This window comes from Lactuca virosa, chromosome 1, assembly GCF_052849685.1.
Source record: "Lactuca virosa cultivar CGN04683 chromosome 1, Lactuca_virosa_CGN04683_v6, whole genome shotgun sequence".
Lineage (NCBI taxonomy): Eukaryota > Viridiplantae > Streptophyta > Magnoliopsida > Asterales > Asteraceae > Lactuca > Lactuca virosa.
The window spans coordinates 170,083,543-170,104,985 of NC_136426.1; the positions used below are offsets into that span (position 1 = coordinate 170,083,543).

General features: G+C 36.5%; 2 protein-coding genes across 2 annotated transcripts; one reads left to right on the forward strand and one right to left on the reverse strand.

Annotated features, from left to right (window-relative positions):
* Positions 1-969: 969 nt before the first annotated feature.
* On the forward strand, positions 970-3,763 carry LOC145161166 (BTB/POZ domain-containing protein At5g17580-like). The gene is made up of 3 exons (XM_079080649.1): positions 970-1,123; positions 1,501-1,572; positions 1,876-3,763. Exons 2-3 carry the CDS (start codon positions 1,504-1,506, stop codon positions 3,496-3,498), a joined length of 1,692 nt encoding a protein of 563 aa, XP_078936775.1. The 5' UTR covers positions 970-1,123; positions 1,501-1,503; the 3' UTR covers positions 3,499-3,763.
* Positions 3,764-5,679: 1,916 nt separating this feature from the next.
* Positions 5,680-8,384, reverse strand: LOC145161173 (DNA-directed RNA polymerases II, IV and V subunit 8B-like). The gene is made up of 5 exons (XM_079080663.1): positions 8,262-8,384; positions 7,596-7,683; positions 7,063-7,217; positions 6,503-6,600; positions 5,680-5,943 (listed from the first exon to the last, which is right to left on the reverse strand). Exons 2-5 carry the CDS (start codon positions 7,666-7,668, stop codon positions 5,832-5,834), a joined length of 438 nt encoding a protein of 145 aa, XP_078936789.1. The 5' UTR covers positions 7,669-7,683; positions 8,262-8,384; the 3' UTR covers positions 5,680-5,831.
* Between the last annotated feature and the right edge of the window lie 13,059 nt (positions 8,385-21,443).

The window sequence follows — 21,443 nt, forward strand, 5'->3', positions numbered from 1 at the left end:
CAAAAAGCCTGATTTGAGTAGATGATTTGATAAGTGAAGAGTATTATAACCTGTTAAGATTTTTCAATGCCAACTTAAGATAGCAATTGTTACATCAATACATAATTAACTTTAACACTTGGCATTTTGAACATGGAACCGGACTCATCATTAACTATTATTTACAGTTTTGATTTAGATTGCATGTTTCTATCTTTAGTTGTTAATTACAACAAAGAAGCCCCATTCTGTTACTAACCTTACCTTGTGCAAAAAGTGGTATAGACATTTAATCAATGTGGTTCGACCCTTCTTACTAGTTCATATTCTTGATGCAGTATATCAATGAATTATGAGATATTTTGTACCATTTATTTGTGAGCTTTGACTCCCTGAGTGTCTTTTCATGTGATCCATAGTTAAATTGTCATCTTCATAATTTTAACTTACTTCAAAAGGATGATCATAAAATCATTTGAGAATTATCACTCCAAAAAAAATGTTTCATGGAATCTCACCAGGGTTTCGAAGGCCCATGAATTGGGCCCAGATCATTTATGTCTTAAACCTATATATTATTAATAATTAATAATTAGACAACCATACTTTAAAAATACGTGGCAGAATCATATCGATTGTGACATTCGGGTGCCCGGATCAAACTTGTAAAAGATTTAAAACTTTATCTGAATCATATGTTTAAAACGTTCCAAAAACAATAAAAAATATATCATTGTTCACAATTCCGGAAAAAAACAACAATTTAACATAGTCTCGATTATTTATTAATTATTATCTATATTTATATCAGTGAAGTCCACATGGCAAAACTAGCTGTCATGTGGGTCCCAAGGTTTACACTGAATTGGTCTTAATGAAATAAGTCAATAACGACTTCCCTCGATTTTCTCACAAATCTGATTTTGCCCTCTATATACAACCGAAACCCACGTAGATGACCGTTTTAAGCTTCCACAAAACAAATCAAAATCTCCACTTACATATGCAAAAAAAGTACAAGTCTTTGTCACTTTAAATTTCGAATTCAGAAGACAACGTTCCTTAATCTCATCATCATTATCACGTCTTTGGTTTCAAAGAACACAAACCACAGAGAGTTGCTATTTACACTTCAATCGAATCAGTAATTTCGTCTTTCCTTTTACTTTTTTCGTTTGATTTTGTATTGGGGTTTATTGATGTTCAAAAACCCAAAATTTTGGATTTTAGAAGCGATCCGAATGTCGGATTTTGTCAGTTTTGTTTTTGATTGATATGAGTTTAGACGTAATCTTGATTTTAGTAATTGAAGTCGTGTTCTTCATGTTCTTATTGCATTGGATGCACTTGACATTCTAATTTTGACTATTTGATGGTTAAATTAGCTCCAGAAGCAAGAAATTCAGCCTTTTTTTGTAACAAATACATGAAAGGGTGTCTTTCTTTTACACAAAATCCATAAAATTTCATTAATTTATTTTATTCATTTGAGTTTTTTAACACTTGTTATATGATTTTCAGAAGATGTCGAGATATTCGTTTTCCAAAGATGTTCGGGTCCCCATATCCGGAATTCCATATAACTTGAACCGGGTAAGAAATTCCATTTTAGCACCTCACTTTTATTTCTTTCTCTTATAGAATTTACTTTGATGTTTAATCCAATTATAGCAATTTTTTAATTTCAAGATTCTTTTATTACTTTATTTTACCATGAAAAATCTAATCACTTATTTCAATGTGTAATGCTATAATAGGAATAGATGTTATGAAGTTTACTGAATTCACAAATTCTTGAAAAATTATGGGTGAATTGACAAAAATTTCATAGTTTTAAATAATTTGTATTTTGACCATAATAAAGTCAAACTTTACATCTCTTCATGAAAATTGCAGGATCTTCTTGCTGCAAGATCATCAAAACTCTGTAAGCTTTTCAAAGAAAACCCAGATGAAGATCTTTCTCATCTTGTTTGCGATATCCCAACAACCCCTGAAATTTTTGAGCTCATGGCAAGATTCTGCTATGGTTTTGAAGTCAATTTCACACCAGAAAACGTAATTCCGATTTCTTGTTTAGCTTGCTATTTGGGTATGACTGATAATCACAGCCCCAACAATCTTTTGAATCGAGCTCTATCATTCTTCGAACACCAAATCATAACAGGTTGGAACGAATCGATCAGATCCTTGAAAGCCACAGAAAATCAAATCGTACTTCAACAAGCGACAAAACTAGGGTTAATCGATGCTTGCGTTGATTCAATCATCTCGAAAGCGTTAAACAAACCGATTTATCTTGGAGAACCGATCGAACCAATTAAGAATCCAGTTCTTTCTGATGAAGATGAAGATGGATTTAATGGCGATGTGTACAAACCAAATGCAAGGAGACAACTTTTTGTTCTCGATGGCAAACAAGATTTATGCTTGACCACACTTCGTCTTCAATTCTACGAGCCAATAATCCGCGGAATGATTCAATGCAAAATGGGTTCAAATTACATCGCATCAAATCTCTACCAATACGCGAAAAGATGGGTGTTTTTTGACCCGAAAGAATCCGATCAATCATCATCTTCTTCAGAAGGTGTTTCTTCAAATTCAAGACGAGACACAATCGAAACAATCGAAAAGCTTTTCCCTCATGATCGCGGGGTTGTTCCATGTGAATTACTATCCGAATTGCTTCAATACGCGATCATTTTAGAAGCTAATAGCGATTGTCGAGATGGATTTGAGTTACGAATTGGGAAACAATTAGATTTAGCAACAGTTCATGATCTGCTAATTCCATCTCAAGGGTATTCGAAAGAAGAGAAATACGACACCGAATGCGTTCGAAGAATCATGAAACATTTTTATAATAACTTCACCGGGGAAGATAATCGGGCCGGGCTTGAAATTGTGGCGGATCTTGTTGAGGATTTTCTCGGGGAGGTGGCGAATGATGTCGATTTGAAAAAGGATTCGTTTATTTCACTAGCGGAATTGTCGATTGCTGCATCTGAAGGAACACAGAGAAATTCAGATGGGATTTATCGTGCGATTGATATTTACTTAAATCAACATCGGTATTTGATAGAATCGGAAAGAGAAGAGATTTGTTCGATTTTGGATTGTAATAAGATGTCGCCGGAGGCGTGTGAGCATGCCGCCCAGAACGAGCGGCTTCCGGTGAGGGTGGCGGTGCAGGTTTTGTTTGTGGGGCAGTTGCAGCTGCGGGAGACGATAACGAAGGAGGTGGCAGTGGCGGAGGAAGGCGGAACCACGGGAAAAAGGTCGCCGGAGAATGGGGCGGCGGTGGTGGAATTGGAGAAGATGGGTTTTAAGGTGATGGAGTTGGAGAAGGAATGTGGGGCGATGAGGAAGGAGATTGAGAGAGGGTATTTTGGGAAGATGAAAATGAAAAAGGGTAAGGTGAATGTGTGGAGGGTGATGAAGAGGAAGCTTGGGTGTATATCGAGTTTGAATAATTGTAATTGTCATGTGAAGAAGAAGAAGATTCATCCAAGGTAGAAGAAGAAGATATTGAGTTCGTTTTTATTAGTTTTGTAGTTGGTAGTTACATCAATCTTTGATGTTTGAGCAATAAGTGTTTTTGACATTTTATGTTTTTGACATTCTTTGTTTTATACAAGGAATCAACTTATTTGAGGTGAAAGTTACATTTTCACCCTTCCGTTTAAAGAAATTTTAAATGTAGGGCAAATTTCATAAAAACTCATGTAGTTGGTCACTTTTTTGGTTTGGTCACCTAAAAGTTCCTAGAGAATTGTTCTACTATTGAACCACAAAAAAACTTTGCAAAAAATTGTGAAAAAAAAATACGCCATGACATGGTATTGTTGCTATTTTGTCATATTGTTGATGTAGTATATTAATATTGAAAATTTTATAAAACCATTGTAGATGATTGTTTATTTTCGATTTAACCATTCAAATGGAAGTAAATGTCAATTTTATTTGCAAGTGAAATGTTGATCTTCGTGGAGAATTTGGAACCAACGAATACGTTTTTAGGTTTCTGTAAGTCACTATAAGATATGTTATTTCTTGATACCGTACAAATTATTGTTGTTTCTTGATTGTGTGTAATATATACTTTTGTTTATGAGAATGCAACTCAAGCTTGCTATTAGGTTCAAATTTATCGATCCTCAACTACCCAATTATTTGTAACATAATGATTGGTACTCGACATTCGTTTATGAACAACATTTGAAGTTAATGAACAATGTCCCTATTGCGGAACATGGAAAAGGTGTTCGATGCAAATAAGGTAAGGGTGTTGAGGCTAGTTGTTTTAATTTTGGTTATTGTTGAGTTTGTGATGGTTTAGGATAGAATGGACGAATGTAATTGCACTATTAGGGTTGAGTAGTAAAAGTGAGCACCCGTCTTCATATCTATAAATGTCTTGGAACTTGTCAATCCTTGAACTGCGACTGTTGTGAGTTGTTTTGATTTTGGCTCTTAAATATTGGGATCAATTGAAAGTGGTTCCAGTTTCGGTTCTCAATTTTTGAAAATGCTACCATTGGGTATGTTGGAACATGTTCTAAACAATTAATCTAAGATGGAATGTTAAAATAACCATTACGAACTATGTTGTTAACAAATATGACCAAGTTTATTGTATTATGGAAAATGATCATTTTGTCTGGAATGGGTCATTTTGGACCAATAAAAAACTACACTCCGGATCATTCTAGATTTCGTACATGAAAAAAACTATTTTACAATATGAATCAAAACTATAAAATCCGATGAACAATTCCGGAATTTTGAGAAATGAATCGTTTTTTACTCAAATATGCCAAAATTTTAAAGAAACCTAGCTAATGATAAAAATATTTAAAATATGATATCTTAATGAAAAATAGTAATACCAAACCTTTGAAATAGCCATTTCATACATGAATACAAATAATCTAAAAGTTTTTATAGTGAGAATGAAAAAAAATGCACATTATATACTTTTTATTGGTCCAGAATGACATATCTAGTTTGGAATAACTCATTTAGGACAAATTATTAATTTCTCAATACACAAAATTTGGTCATTTTGGTTGACAAACCTTGTTCATAATGGTTAGTTTAGTTAATATCTCTTGAGTGTTTGTATCATATCATGTTATTTGTAAAACTAACTTGCTAGTAAATATCCTTGAACTTTTTATTGTAAATATACAAGGCAATGTTATTTAGGGAGGCGTTCAAATAAAAAGGTTAGGAACCCTTAAGTTGAAAAAATTCTAGTTATATTAAATAAAAAAAATGACAATCTATAATCAAAATTCACTATACTCGGTTGCAATTCATTTTGAAAAAATAGAAAGTTTTTGTGGTTAAATCAAAACAAGTTTTTCTTAGGTGATTAAATTGTAAAAATGACATTATTGTGCATTTTAGTTGTTAAATGAGTTTTAGACGTAATTTCATTTTATTTTATAGCTTGAAGTAAAGAAATGAAATCGCCTTACATGGTTTGGAGTAATTGTAATTGTAGCATTGTTTATTAGGTTAACAGTAAATTCTGGTTAGATTAAATCCAAAAAATGACAATCTATAATCAAAACTAACTATACTCGGTTGCAATGAATTTTGAAAAAATGGAAAGTTTGTGGTTAAAAAAAAAAAAAAAAAAAAAAAAAAAAAAAAAAAAAAAAAATTCTCTAGGTGGTTAAACTGAAAAGATGACAAATTATGGTGGCTTTTAGTTGTTAAATGAGTTTTACACGTAATTCCATTTTTAAGGCATAGGCATCAAGTCTGAACAAAGGCCACGATAAATAAAACAAGATGACAACTAACATTTTCATCTACAAGAAAAAGCCAACAACTGACATTTACTCCTTGAGCAAAAGAAGAAACAGCCTTTGATCCACCTTAAATTTACCCATCTTCACAGGGGCCCCCTTCATCATCAGTTGAAGCCCTCCAAATGATATGTACACAGCCCTGTATCCGTATACACATCACCAAGATGATCAGACATAAAACTTTAAAAATAGGACAGAAGTTGTACTGGGTTTGACATGCATTGGACTGCGACTAGAACTAATGTCAATGGGACAAAAATTGCATATTTTTTGTCCCACCCAAAAAAGTCGAACAAGGTGGGACATGGACTCGCACTCGATCTCATGTCAGTGAAAAAGACGTAAATGCCCTTCTCATCCTCACCATCGAAGATAACCCTAGAAAGCTTGACCAGTCCAGTCCCATCCAATGTAACAAACGTAGCCGAAGGCTACGTTTCTTACACTGACATGACTAGACAAACTTTCTAGGGTCATCTTCAATGACGAGGATGAGAAGGGTATTTACGTCTTTTTCACATACATGAGATCGAGAGAGAGTCTATGTCCCACTTTGTTCGACCTTTTCGGGTGGAACCAAAAAAAATGTAATTTTTGTCCCATTGACTTTGGTTCCGGTCCAGTCCAATGCATGTCAAACACAGTACAACTTGTTCTGTTCCATCATGTCAAAGAAACATAGGTAATGAGATACGTACACTTCAGCATCACCATTTTGGTTCTTATCATCTGAGATCTTGTATAACAACCCATGCATCACATACTCAAATCTGTCAGCAAGTGATTTCTTGCTTCCCTGTCATTAAATTATAATACATCGACTTCGTTATTAAGACTGTATTTGTTACACTAAACAGGAGTAGAAAAACGTCATTGGCTATTTTTAGCAACGAGGATGAGAAGGGCATTTATGTAATTATGTCTTTTTCAAACAATATATCACGAGGATGAAAATTGCAATTTTCATCCCATTGACATCATTCTCATTCCCTGTCCCAAGTGTTCACCTTTGGGTGAAGTAAAAGCTACAAATTTTGTCCATTGACATCAGTCCCAATCCCAGTCCCACCTGGTCCGAGTCAATCTCAGACATTGACTCATTGACTCAAACCGACTGGACTGATGTCAATACCAAAAAGGTGGGACAGGGATTGTGACTTATGTCAATTGAATCCGTCCCATCTTTTTGGTATTGACATCAGTCTGAGTCCGAATTTCCAATGAAGGACGGTACAAATAACATTATATAATAGCTTACTTGAGTATGAGTGGTAACAGCTGAGCCATCTTCATTTAAAGTTTGTGACAAAACCATCCGATATTTCTCTCCGGCATGCATAGGGTACAATTGTGAATTCACATCCAACACAATGTGCATGTCAGTTTCCTCCCCTCGTGCTTCAATACGTGAAACTGAAGGTAAAAGTTTTAATTATTTGATAAGTATTATTACATGAAATAGCAACGTACTTTCATTTATTTATGTATTATAGAACTCTACTTCTTTGAAATGCTACCACGATTACAACATTATACTTTCAATGTTTAAAAAATTCTACTTGCTTTGTATTTGGATCACATTGCTTATATTGGTAGAATTCTTAAAGTACAATGTTATATAATAGAAAGAAATGAAAATAGAATCATATGATAAACAAATCAATAAAAGGAAATTGCCAATTCTTGCATTTAACTCTAAAAACAATATGTTTCTTTGAAATATGAATAGAAAATCTTGTAATGATTTTGGAATATTGGTTTAAGGACTAGTTTCATTGGCTGGATAGATACCTTTGTCATACTTTTTACCATCTGCATCCACTCCAATCACCTTAATTGTATCATCAAAGTGAGGGTTAACCATCTTTGTTGCACCTTGCTTTATAAGAAATACAAATAACATAAAAATTAAATTATATATATACTTATCATGAACAAAGAATGTTAAAACAGATAAACTTTTAAAAACATGTTAATACAAATAAGATTTTAAAAAATAATTTAACTTTTATATGGTAGCTTTCTTAGTCCAGTTCCTCCTATAAATTCCTCTGTAACATGGACCAATTTAACTGGAAATTTACCCCCAAGATGTTCATATGTATAATATATCTACAAGATGTTCATGTATTGACGCTTACAAGCTACAATAATCCACACTAACCATTTTGTTGTGTTATTCCGATCGTTTACATCTAAGAACTCGATCAAATATGTGAGAAAGCTGATTAAAGATTGTTTGGATGAATTGCTTGATTTCAGTTCAATTAATATCATAGAAAGCTAAAATAGCTAAGGAATACGACTAAAACCCTAAATCATTGAATGAGAATAAACCAAGTTTTTATCGAATATTAGGGTTGTTAAGAAAAGCACGAACGAAGAGAATTTACATATGGAGAATGATAATGAGGTAATAGAAATCGAGAATTGTTGAGGAAAATTGAAGACACGTACCTGATGATGTCTCGTATTTGGTTGTCACTGCCAAAAACCCTAGACGAGGGTTTTGTTTAAGAGAGCATATAAGAAGCAGCAGTGTCGTAGCGTAGTTAACGAATATTAGTTTTTTAATTTTTATTTTTCTTTTATGACAAATAAATATCAAAATAAGGCTAAAAAGAGTTAACCAATATTAGTTTTTTATTTTTTATTTTTCTTTTTAAGGCTAAAAGGAGGTGTAATACGGGTTTTGGAGTTCTATATTAATTTTTTTTATCATTTAACATAATCTTAGCATTTGGTAGAGAGCCGTAACATTTCTAATTTAATTAAATTATTTTATTTAATACATAAACATTTTTTGTGTAAAAATATTAAACAAATTTTATTTTTTAAACCACAAAAAATTAATATAATATCAATTATATTTTTTAAAACACAAAATTTTCATATTAAATTAAAAAAGTTACAATAAGTTAAAACTTAAAATACCTAAAAACACAATTTAATAACTCAAACCACGGCAACATGACTTACCACTGACAGACACGAACCCAGAAACTCGACTTACTACATAAAAAACACATTTCATAACTAAAACACACTTCATAACTAAAACACGTTTCATAAAAAAACACACTAAAGCAAGAGGTCTTCCTCCGAATATTAGCCTTCCAATTCGTCTTCCGGTAGTATATTTAGATCAAGATTGTCCATCGTCCAAAGATGATCGGTCAAATGGTGGTGAAGATCGGTATGGATTATTGCACTGTGAATTATCCTCATTCTTTGTATCCATTCTTGACCATCATATTCTAGTGGTTGTGTCTCTGGGATGACTTCATTCTCGTCGTATACACATATCGTGTTTCCTTCATGTTCTATTATCATATTATGCAATATGATACATGTATACATCACCTCTGTCATAATAGAAATATCACGAAACATGGATGCTTGCAACTATCTGCCAACGCTTTTTAAGTGCTCAAAATGCTCGTTCGATATCTTTTCTTGCTTTTTTCTTGAACTTTCATAAATCTGGACCTCTGACATCCAGACATGACAGACTTTTAACAAAAACAGAAAACTCATGATAGATCCCATCCACAAGATAGTACCCAAATTTGTATTTCGTTCCTCGGAGTACAAATGGAGAATCTGGGGCAGTATCGTTATACACCTTGTTGAATATTGGTGAGTTATTGAGAATATTAATATCATTAAGCGAACCGGCACTACCAAAAAAGTCATGCCAGATCTATAAATCCTGTGAGGCTACAACTTCAAGTACGACCGTGGGATAATGATAATTGCCCTTTGTGTATTGTCCATGATATGCAAGGACACATACTCCATTTCCAATGCATGCAATCTAAACTTCCTAACATCCCAGGCAAACTATGCACATTTCCATGATGAGCATACAGCTTTTGTATGTCACTAGCAGTAGGACGACGCAAATATCGTGGACCATACAAAGACATAACAGCTATGAAAAATTCATGAAAACATTCTCGGGCGATACGTGCGGACATCCTAAAACTCTCGTCTAGTGCATCAGGGGGTGGCATATGCTAACATACGCAATACATCAATACATTTTTGAATTGGATCGAAGCCTAACGTACCTCTTGCATCCGGGGGTTGCCTCATATACTCTGACATTGAAGTCACACCTTCTACAATACGCATAAACAAATCTTTGTGCATCCGGAACCGTCGACGGAAATAATGTCCTTCAAAGATAGCATTCTCGTAAAAATAATGGCGTTAGTGGGCCGCTTCACACTATCTTTGGATATATATCTTCTTTGTTTACGTTGCGCATTGCTTGATTCAATGTTGTTAACATATTGTTATACCCGATTAGGTATGGAGAAGACCGACTATACTATGTTATCTAAAACATCGTTAGATGAAGACACTACTAGAAAACAGGCCTTTAATGACACACAATTTATGATATGCACGGATTTACGATACGCAAAAGTGTGTGACGTAAAATTAATGTCATCTCTCCTAAAATTTAAAGGATTTAAGACACGCATTTTTGTGTGCCCTCAAATTAGTGTCTAATAAAAATAAACACGGAGGGCACCTTAAATAAAATGGGTGTCGTGTAGATCGATGTCGCTTTATAATTTTTTCACAAATGGGCGTCGACCATATACTATATTCCACAAAATCGCAGGACATTAATTGGGGCTTTTTTCTTTTCGATCATCCTGCAACCCTAGCTAGCTTAATTTCTCTCCATTTCTCTCTCACGATCGAAGGACAAAACAAGACACAATTTTCACTTGCAGAAGAGTTGGTGATTTCTCTCCATTTCTTTTCGAGTTAGGAACAAAGACACATAGAACGTAAAAGAGGAGGAAAAAGACACGCACACATTGTGTGTGAGGTGCGGCTGCCATAGCTTTCACTTCCAGAAGAGTTGCTAAGAGTCGGTGATTCCTTCTAGGGTTCGACAAGCTTAATCCATATCTCGACATCTTAACTCCTACATCGTATTTCTTCAACCATTCGTAACCATTCTAGCGTTTAACATGTTCTTCACCATTCTAGGGTTCGACATCTTACCTCCTAGGAACATGTTGGTTCTTATATGTTGAGATTCTTTAACATTGTTCACTAGCCTTCCAACCTTTCTCTGTATAGGCATCGACCAAGGTAAGAACATATATATTACATGCTTTATACAATTATATTGTCGATTTTATTTAATTTCGTTTTCCATGTTCTGATTTCCATCTATTCATAAAGAAAATTTATGCATTCTAGCCATTCGATGAAATGCCTCACTTAAATTAAACACTTCTAGAATCAGAAGAAGAAGATGTAATCATTGACCCACCAAGACCACCTCCAATAATCTACGATGAATTTATATTGTGATAGATGATTTTGTTTTCTATGATGTATAGACCATTTGCTTGCATATCTAATAATCTTAATTCGTTATTATAGTATTATAATGGTTATCTGGTACTGAATCATTGTTAATGTCTTTTAGCATTCTTTTCACCTGAATCAAGAGTTCTAGGTGCTCCATAATTGGTTGACCATCCTAGAAAAACTGTGTTACATTATCTTTCTGGGTATTTTTACCTTGACATATTTATTGTACAACCAATTCCTCAGGTAAGATTTTCTTTCTTTAATTATGTCTAAAAAAATTATTTATATTATATGTTAAAGTTTGAAATAAAAACAGGTTGACATAGGTCCAATCCATTATGTGTATAGCTGATTAAGATCATCAAACAAGCCTTTATGAACTTAGTCAAGAGCATCTGTAACGTCCCAAAATGCAAGACCAAAAATTTCGATTTGTGTTAAGTTATTACATAAAACCATCAGTATAAAAACGTTCATATTAATATCTCATGTCAAAACCAAAGTGTCAATAATCAAAACATATTATCATAAAACCATATCAAAGTGTAATCCCAACGATCTCACGTGCGGAAAACATAGTGTGATGCGTTGCGATCAAGTCGGCTCCTTTCCTTTGAAAACGAGTACCTGAAACCAAAATTGTAAACCATAAGCACGAAGCTTAGTGAGTTCCCCAGAGCATACCCCACACACAATCTACATAACACATATCATATTAGCTATAAAAGCTATCTCTACCACATAACACATATCACTTTAGCTGTACAAGCTATCTCTACCGCATACCACATATCATATTAGCTATAAAAGCTACATATATCACATTAGCCATGCATACATAAAACCTGTAAGAATGCCATGGGCTACCCCACATGGTCTTTACCTAGGACTGTCATAGGCTACCCCACATGGTCTTACATCCAATGCCATGGGCTCCCCTACATGGTCTTTACCTAGGAATGCCATGGGCTACCCCACATGGTCTTATATCCAATGCCACGGGCTCCCCCGGGGATCTTCCATGCAAAAACACACAATCATATATCATAACAAATCACATATCATATCAAATCACATAATGACCAACACATATAACATAATCACAAAATGGGCCAGCCTTGGTGCCTTAGACCCATGGGTATGGTGAGAAGACTCACCTGGGATTGCTGAAGTCGCGCAAATAAAACTCCAGTGTTGGTTGATAGGTTCCCGAACTGTCAACATCAAACAATACCCAATTAATAATTGGGTTCCAACTCAAAATCATAAGTCCATGCTTGGGGGTAAAAGACTACTTTACCCCTATCTTAGCTTGATTCAAACTCAAGGCCCTATCCAAAGGCTCAAAGGTCAACTATGGCTCAAGGCCCAACATATGGCCCAATTTTCCAAATTGGGCCCAGGCCTATACATGGTCTTATTCTAAGGCCCAACATCATATAATCATTAAGGCCCAAACAATGGCCCATCTATGGTCCAATTTTCCAAATTAGGCCCAAACCCCTTACACGGACCTTACCCTAGGCCCATTAAATTATTTTAGCCCATTTGCTTGTTCCTGGATGGCCCATTATTATCCCAATCATCAAAACCCAATAGAAAGGCCCAACTTAAGGCCCAAGTGAAATTAGGGTTTCACATAAAATGATGATTAGGGTTAAGTTTCCTACTTAACCCATTAAGGACTTAATCCACTAAGGACTTAATCCATTAATTCCAATATTGCTAAGATTAATTTTTGCCAATGATTATTATTGCTAAGATTATTATTTAGTATTTCAAGTTATCAAATAATTCCCGTGTGCCCCGATTAATTCCCCAAATTAGGGTTTCATTGCATTAGGGTTTTCCAAACCCTAATTAGGGTTTCCAACACAAATTAGCCCAATAGGCCCAATAGCTAGGTCCTTAAGCCCATTAGGGTTTTCCGTAGGTCAATTAGGGTCCATTAGACCCATTAGGGTTTTCACAAGGCCCATCAGTCTAATGTTTGGGATTTTAGGTCCAATAGGGCTTCATTGGGCCCATTAGGGTTTCACTAGGCCCATTAGGGTTTCAAGCACCCCAAGCGATTCAAACTCAACAAGGCAAGCACACCGCCACCCGACAGAGCGATTCAGATCTCCGGCCAAAAGATGTTCCTGCAGTCCTATACCATCACAACACCCGGGAACAAACACCACAACACGCCCGCAGCCACCTTTCACGGTGGTTAGTGGTGGCAGAAGAGCTTTCCCGGCGACAACCACCATGGTTGGCTGCCATGGTGGTCTTCTAGCGTTTTCCAGCCAACCTTTCACCCACACACTCCCACGGTGACGACTGAAACACGCACAAACATCACATCATTGGCTGAAATACGAACATACACATAGAATACACACATCACCGCCACTCTTATGGTGATTTGCGGCGAACATAAAGGATTTCATCAAAAGGTGATAGCCATCAGGGAAGAGATGGCGATAGACATGAGAGAAATGGCAGAAGAACGAGAGAGAGAGAGAGAGAGAGAGAGAGAGAGAGAGAGAGAGATAGAGAGAGAAGGGTTGTCATTACCGGAGAAAACAGAGGCACGGTGGCCCCGACGCTCAGCATCGACGGACGTTCGCAGCTTCATCGACGGTCTTCAACGGCTCCTTCTCGGTGGTCCTCGCGGATGGCTCCCAGCTTCGTCGTCGGCAGTGCAACAATGATATTCGGGTTCTCAACGGAGAGGTGGCGGCTGGAGATTGGCAAGGTGGCGGATGAAGTTAGAGATAGGGTTAGGGTTTGGAGGTGCGACGAGGGAAAGCGGGACAGAGTCTTAAACCCCCGGCTCCATAATACACTTTATCCCTTTTAACATAATTGGTCCCTCCATCCCAAAAAGCTTTCAACTGAAGTCCCAAATTTACCATATAGCCCCTTGCATCCAAGAATCCTTCCAATCTAAGTCCAAAAGATACCAAACAACCCTTAACCCTCAAAAGTCTTTAAAATTTAAACCCCATAATTATGCTTTTAACTCCCGAAATCCAATTTATATCATTTGGCATTAAAATACTAATAATAATTACATCTCGGGGCTTCAGAGTTTATTATTTATTTAATTGATTTTAAACGGAATGCTACAACTCTCCCCCACTTAAATTAGATTTTGTCCTCGAAATCATTCCTTACCATTCCTTACACGCCCAACTACTCAAGTAACATGGTCATCATCCTGGGCACACCCTATCCTTCCCCGAGGTAGCTGTGACCAGTCTTCACATGGCCCTAAGATCTGCAAGTGAACGAATTCCTCACAATAAGATCACATTTACTCCGTCTGAAATCTGCTGTCTCGAGATGGTTTGAATCCCTGACATGCCACTCATACTGACTCACTATCACTAGATCCAGTCCGTTATCCCTCAACCGACTACTCAACTTTTAATAGGTTGAGGCTCCCACTATAAAACAGGTTCACAGACCTAATTATCCCTGCAGATCACTTATTCTTGGTCAAGGCTCAGATACTCCTGCTGTGAGTGACTTGTCACTCCCCAAACCATCTAGCTATTTCATCCGTACTCGCAACCTGAAGCACAAATGCTAACACTGCCCAAACGCTGATACTACTTGAACACTGAACTGGCTGAAGTAGTAGGCTGCTACATAGCTGCTTCCCTAAAATCTAACGAGACCTCCCTGGTCTCAATTCATCACCAATCATTTGAAACACCAGGTTACGGCCCGGCTGCGGAGCCAAAGGGCTCCCTACTTAGTCGACTTCTGAACGAAATCCTTCTCTGGAACTAGTTGCCACTAGTTATCATGCCACTGTGGCTCTAACAACCTCCTGATCCAACCGATCGGGTCCATGCGTCGAATCCTGACGTCAACAACTCCAAGACTAAAAGTGATTGCTACCTGACCAATGGTAGCCTTATCTCACACGTCCTTAAGCAGTCTACTGCTTCCCTGATCTCATAACTGTAGTGACGCTCCTACAGTCTTATCACTGCCCAACCAGATCTAATCCATTTGGGTAAATCCGAAATCCAATCCGTGGATTTCCATATCCTCACTGCTACACCCGAACTGGTGGGTACTACTGTTCCTTCCGCGTGCTAACAACGCGCTCAAGCTATCTACCAACCTAGTGAATGCTACGGCTACACCCGCAGACTTACAACACTCTATCACTATCAGGCTGCTAGTGAATGCTACGACTACACTCACAGACTTACAACACTCTAATACTATCCGGCTACTAGTGAATGCTACGGCTACACCCGCATACTTACAACACTCTAAACACTATCTCAGAGAAGTCGCGTATAAATCTCTGGTAATAACTCGCTAGACCCAAGAAACTCTGAATCTCGGTTGGAGATCTCGAAATCTCCCACTGCATCACAGCCTCTATCTTGGCCGGATCGACCAGAATACCCTTCTGGTTGACAAGGTGCCCAAGAGATTGCACCTCTCGCAACCAGAACTCACATTTGGAGAACTTTACAAAAAGTCTCTCCCCCACTTAGATTCGACTAAGTCTTCATTGTACGCGAGAATTGAAGGATTCCCAATCCTTCTCGCTTTCTAGTATCCTACTGATGACAACCTGTGCTTACCAATGCTAGCGATTAATCACCGGTTAAACCTTGAGATCGCCCGTCCTCTGAAATCTTGAAGAGTACTCTGGAAATCTGGTCCAATCGGACACCTCAGTCCATCTCCCATGCTGTCAACTGAAGGCCTTAATCTTCACTCTGGCTGACGAATCCTCCTTCCCACTTCCAATCTTGTAGCACCACAGAACTCTAACCGAAACACATCCCATGCGAAAATACAGTTTTTTGAACATCCAATGACCAAACACTTATGCATCTAACACCCTCAGCTGACATCACTGTCTTCATGCTACCGATCCTTTCCTAGCAACAGTAGTGCCTTGAACTCCGAAGTTCATCTATAGACAATTGTCGACCACATCCGAACCATGATAGAACCACTAAACGCTGTCTTCACTGAAGAACTATCGATCTTACCCTGACCGACTATCCTCTAAATAATACTCCTCCACAGATTTCGACAAAGATCCAGAATGATAACGGTACGCGCGGAACCCGCTCTGCAAGGTACGTCCCTCTGTGGGTTCATCATGGACCTTTCGGCTTGCATGATGGCATATATGATCCTTGATGACCCAAACACTAACAGGAAAACCGACTAGAGGTCTGACTTATCCAAACTCACTCACAATTCCCAAGCGATACGTATCCCTAACATTCATATATCAGCAGAAGAAGATGACATACCCACAACATCTAGAGGAATACTGATCACCTTCAGCTGACATGATCAACCCTGCCACACCTGTAGCACCCTAAACCCTTGGAGCGACAAACTCCCTTGTGCACTTTCCCGTACGTGTTGCACTGACTCAAGCCCTGCTGGCCTTTCACCCGATGATCAGAAGTCATGAGTCTCTTCCCAGGACCCTCTACTATACTTACCTAGCACGGACCTCTCTTCTCAAAGTGCTCCAAATTGATCTCGCATCTGCAACCTCTTGTAAATCATGTCCTTCGCGGTTTGACACCCTGCCACGCTCACTAGCTCTCTTGCCAATGGCTAAGCTGCAACAACTGGAACTTTCTCTGTCCCCAAACCGGGTCACAAACGTCTCCCCGAAGCTTCTTAGATTCTCCAAGACTCTCACCGATTCGAGTATGGATCCTGTGGTTTTAGTAGTACGGGCCCAATACTACCTTCCACACCTATCCATACTTTCATCGGCAATCCTCCCGAATCCTCCAAGTCACTTCCTCAAACTGATGCACCCAAGTATCAGTAATCCTCACTACTAACCTGTTGAATCATATCCTAGGCTTTCCTAGCTTCCCGACCTCACCATGCCATCAACTGCTGAAGAACTCCCCATGATGCCAACCATCCACCTCCTGGATATCGTCATATCCCCTTAGTGGCTGATGTTGGATTAATGTCTAAGTCCATAACTATATTTGGTATGTACTTGACCCGACCCGGCATGGTCCATTTGGGTTGCACTTCACCGGCACAATTTATATGGATAGTCTTTTGAGAATAGTATATTTATGATTTATATTAATATATTATAAGTTCTAATATATTAATATGGAATCATATTATTTAATTAGTATTGATCAAGAATTAATTTAGAATTAATTAAGTGATCAAAAAGAACTAATTAAATATGGACTCTTATATATATGGAATGGGCCAAGTTCATTTAGGTTGGGCTAAGCTTTCATGGATGGTCCATGGAGCTTTTAACCCATGGATCCTATGTAAATGAAAGGTCATGGGTATTAGGGTTTACATGGATGTAACCCTAATCCTCCATAATATATAAAGGGGTCCTTGGCTCACAAAATTGGCACAAGTGTGTGAAAATAAGAGTGGGCCGATTTTAGTGTGCATACATATTCTCTCAAGTTCTTCCAAGGTGTTTTGGTGATTTGTGATTCCATTTGAGGCTTCCACACTATTGGGGCTAAGCTCTTAAAGCTTGAAGACATCAAGCTACATCAAAAGGTATGTCATCTAACTAGAACTTTGTAGTATAGGTGCTTCATAATATGCTAGTTAGGATGAAACCTTGGAATAGTTAATATTTGCATGTATAATAGAGAAAACATAGATCCAAGGTTTATAGGGTTGCATGTACACCATAGGAGTGTTAGAATGCTCAAAACCCAACAGTGGTATCATAGCCATGGGTTGTTTTCTGTTATATTGATGCAAATGTTTTATTTTCAAAGTTGAAAAAAAAGGGAAAAAAAACATGACGTTTGTCAAATTTTAAAATAATTACTTGTTTTTGTGAAAAACTAATTATTTGTAAAATTTGAATCATTTGCTATATGAGTTGAATTAGGTCAAATTTAGTAAAAGATAAAATGATATGATTATTTTATTAGTTTTAAAAGTTTGATCTAAAGAGTTTTTTGAAACCTCCATAAGTTATGGATATGAAAAGGTTTAAAAAAAATTGATTCAAAATTTTTTATGGAGTTACAAAACTTGGTCTTAATGTTTTAAAGAATTCCATAACTTGTTCTTAAGTTATGGAACATGAAAAGTTTCATCATAAAACAAAACATTAAACTCCATAAGTTATGGAATCCAAAAGTTATTTTTTTTTGTGTTTCCTTGATTTATGAGTTAGTTTAGATTAATGAAAAAAAAAAATTATGTTTTAGTTGTTTTCAATCCTAATTAATCTAGAGGTAGTTCATAAAATGTGTTTTTGTAACTTGTCCTCAAGTTACATAAAAGGTCACATTTATGAATCTTAAAACTCATAAAAGTGTCATAGGTTACATAAAAAAAATGAAGAGCCTTTTCCATTAAATAGTATTATGACTCCATAACTTGTCCTCAAGTTATGGATGTTTAAGCGTCACTTCTTTAAAAGTGTTATTAAAGAATAAGAGGTTACATAAAAAATGAAGAGTCTTCATTTTAATGAACCATTAAACTCATAAGTTATGAAATGAAATTTTTTTAATAGTTTCAAAAACTTGCCCTCAAGTTTTGGAATTTGTAAAGTTTTCCCATGAATACTTTAATTCCAAGTTAAGCCCTTAGAATTTTAAAAGTTAAAATTCAACCCTTATACTTTATAATATTATAAGTTAATAATATTTATATATATATATATATATATATATATATATATATATATATATATATATATATATATATATGTATAAGAGCAAGTCGTCTTACCATTAGTAGGCCTCATTCACGAAGCCGGTCTATAAGGGGGGTATAAGGTTACTGCCTATAAAATGACAGTTTAATGGGTGTCCACTCTCACCCACCGCTTCCTTGACCAGTGGAGGGTCGTTAGCCGAACGGGTAGGACAAGGACTATAATTCTCCCTTCATTAAAAGTATTAATGACAAATACTAAGTAACTAAACATTTATAAATTCTCAATCTTAGTTACTTAGGAAAATGTGAATTTGGTGCTAACCCATGAAATTACACTTTGCACTTTCTTAAGTCAGTTAGTGGAGCGTGTGTGGTTAACCGGCACACTAGCTTGATTTAACAAGGTAGGCAAAGGGTAACTTAATGTTTATCATAGCATCGGTGGAGCGTGTGTGGTTAACCGTCACATCGATTGAGGGGTAAATATTAAGGGTACCAGGTATATTTGCATGGTTACTTCACACCTTGTTTTGTGATCCTCGGCATCCCAGTCACAAAACCTGAAGGGCATACTCGAGATTGAAACATGCCATTGAAAAGTTTAATGAATCTCAAAAGAATCTAGGAGTTTCAAAACCAATTAAAACCTAATAATACATTTCGTTTATCTTGGTGGAAATTGGTGAATCGTCATTCACCTACCATCAAATATTTTTGTAGCTTGGATTACGGCATCCCTCTTCCAAGTTATAAAATAGTTTGTTGGGTCATAGCCTTAATATATCATATTGGGTGTTATATTAAGGACTTAAATCATTTTTACGTGAATTTCTCCCATTGTTGATGTCTGGTTTAGACAACAATGATCTTCCCAAACCAAGCTTTCCTAATGAATATGACTTCCCGAGTTTGGCTCATGGAAGTCATACTTCTCTTCCTCCACCTCCTCCAATTATTCTCCCTAACCCACAAGTTCAAGGTCACTCAAGCCCTAATGGCAAGCAAGGTCTATGTGTGATCAAATCTTAGAGATGAAGTCACATATTGACAAGCCGGGAGAGTTGGGTGTCAAAGTCTTGAGAAAGTTGGATGTTCAATCACTTTCTAAGTCACATAGTGAGTTCCTTTGGGACTACTATGAAACAGACTATGAGATGAACCTTAATGATCATATCTATTTGCTTGGTGCTGCTGAATCAGCAATGATTTGGAACGATAGTAAAGCAAATTTGATTAGAAGATCAACTTCCCAAAAACTTTATGGACAGTGACAATGGTGACACTGGAAATCCAGAAAAAGCATTCTCTTCCCAATGGAAAGGGATTGGCCATAGTCAACCCGGTTGACCAAATGGTAAAGAGAAAGGCTAAGTCTGAGATAGTACCATTACCAAAGGGTCCATTTGTTAAAATTGCCAAAGGAAGGGGCACTGTTTGCGAAGCTGCCAAATTTACCTAAGGATGTTAAAGTCAATAAGTTTGACTCTACTTCAGGTAAAGTCCATTGTCTAACTCTGTTAAGCTCCTATTTGGAGATTCTTATTACATAATGTGACTGAGTCACATGGTGATGTTATAAGAATCAAAGAAAAGAGAGAAAGCTTAAAGGAAGTATATGATGCTTCTGATCGCGAAGATGGACTTCGATCGCATCAGAATTTTGAAGCTGTTACTTATGAGTTATGACACATTACTTAGGAATATATAACAACAAGGTTTTCATATGGATTGTAAGGATAAGTTTTTCCGCAAAGTTTTTAAAATAAAAGGAAATTTTTGATTTTATTTATTTGAAGTATCCTTACAATGGCATTTGTGGAAAATTGTTGCTTATATGATTCCACTGACAGCAATATTGGAAAATGGATTTGATTCTTTCATTTGTGGTAGTGTCTAAATTTACCAAATCAGGAAAGTTCCTCATCACCCAAGTTTCAATTGGACCGAAACTTGGAATCATGCAAGTTGAATAGTATGATGAATGAGAACTTTCAAGCATTGGAAAATCAAGACTAATTACTTGTTCACATGGATGTGTGAGTCAAGTGAAGGACTAAAGGGATCGAGTACACATTCTTGTGCACTGGTCATGTCCACCACAAAGCTCGTTAAGACTATTTGATTTACTATAGTTTAATAAATATGGTTATACTTACAAGTTTAAGTATAATTCTGAAACATTGGAAAAGTCTCAATGTGTGGCAGAACGAATGAGAAGAATCAAATTAGGCAGAAAGATAAAAGTTTCTCAAATCTGAAAAGATGGGAGAGTACTTTAGTATCATGTTTGTGATCATCTTAATGATTTAGAAATCATATCACAATTAGTCCTCTAAAGGTCATCTTAGTGCATTCTTATGACTAAGAAGAGGAGTCATGAATTGTTGAAATGGTTAGATCAGGAAGATGAGTCATACTTCGTTCCAAAACAATTCTTAGAGTCATACTCCAAGATTGTAACTTGAGTGACATATCTTAAAGAAAGGTTTAAAACACTTGTCAAATGTAAGAGTAAAAGTGTCCTACTCTTGTACATTTGAAATTGGTAAGTTGTGATGTTTTGGATAAAACAAAGACCAACTAAGGCCAATTGTGTGAAGTGTTTATCTTGATAAAGAATCC

What these genes read in the sequence shown, in the direction of transcription:
- LOC145161166 (XM_079080649.1), top strand. Translation starts at nt 1,504, where the DNA reads ATGTCGAGATATTCGTTTTCCAAAGATGTTCGGGTCCCCATATCCGGA. An exon ending in TTCCATATAACTTGAACCGG is followed by an intron (nt 1,573 to 1,875) that starts GTAAGAAATTCC and finishes TGAAAATTGCAG; the next exon opens with GATCTTCTTGCTGCAAGATC.
- LOC145161173 (XM_079080663.1), bottom strand. Translation starts at nt 7,668, where the DNA reads ATGGTTAACCCTCACTTTGATGATACAATTAAGGTGATTGGAGTGGAT. An exon ending in CTGTTACCACTCATACTCAA is followed by an intron (nt 6,601 to 7,062) that starts GTAAGCTATTAT and finishes ATTTAATGACAG; the next exon opens with GGAAGCAAGAAATCACTTGC. An exon ending in CAAAATGGTGATGCTGAAGT is followed by an intron (nt 5,944 to 6,502) that starts GTACGTATCTCA and finishes ATACGGATACAG; the next exon opens with GGCTGTGTACATATCATTTG.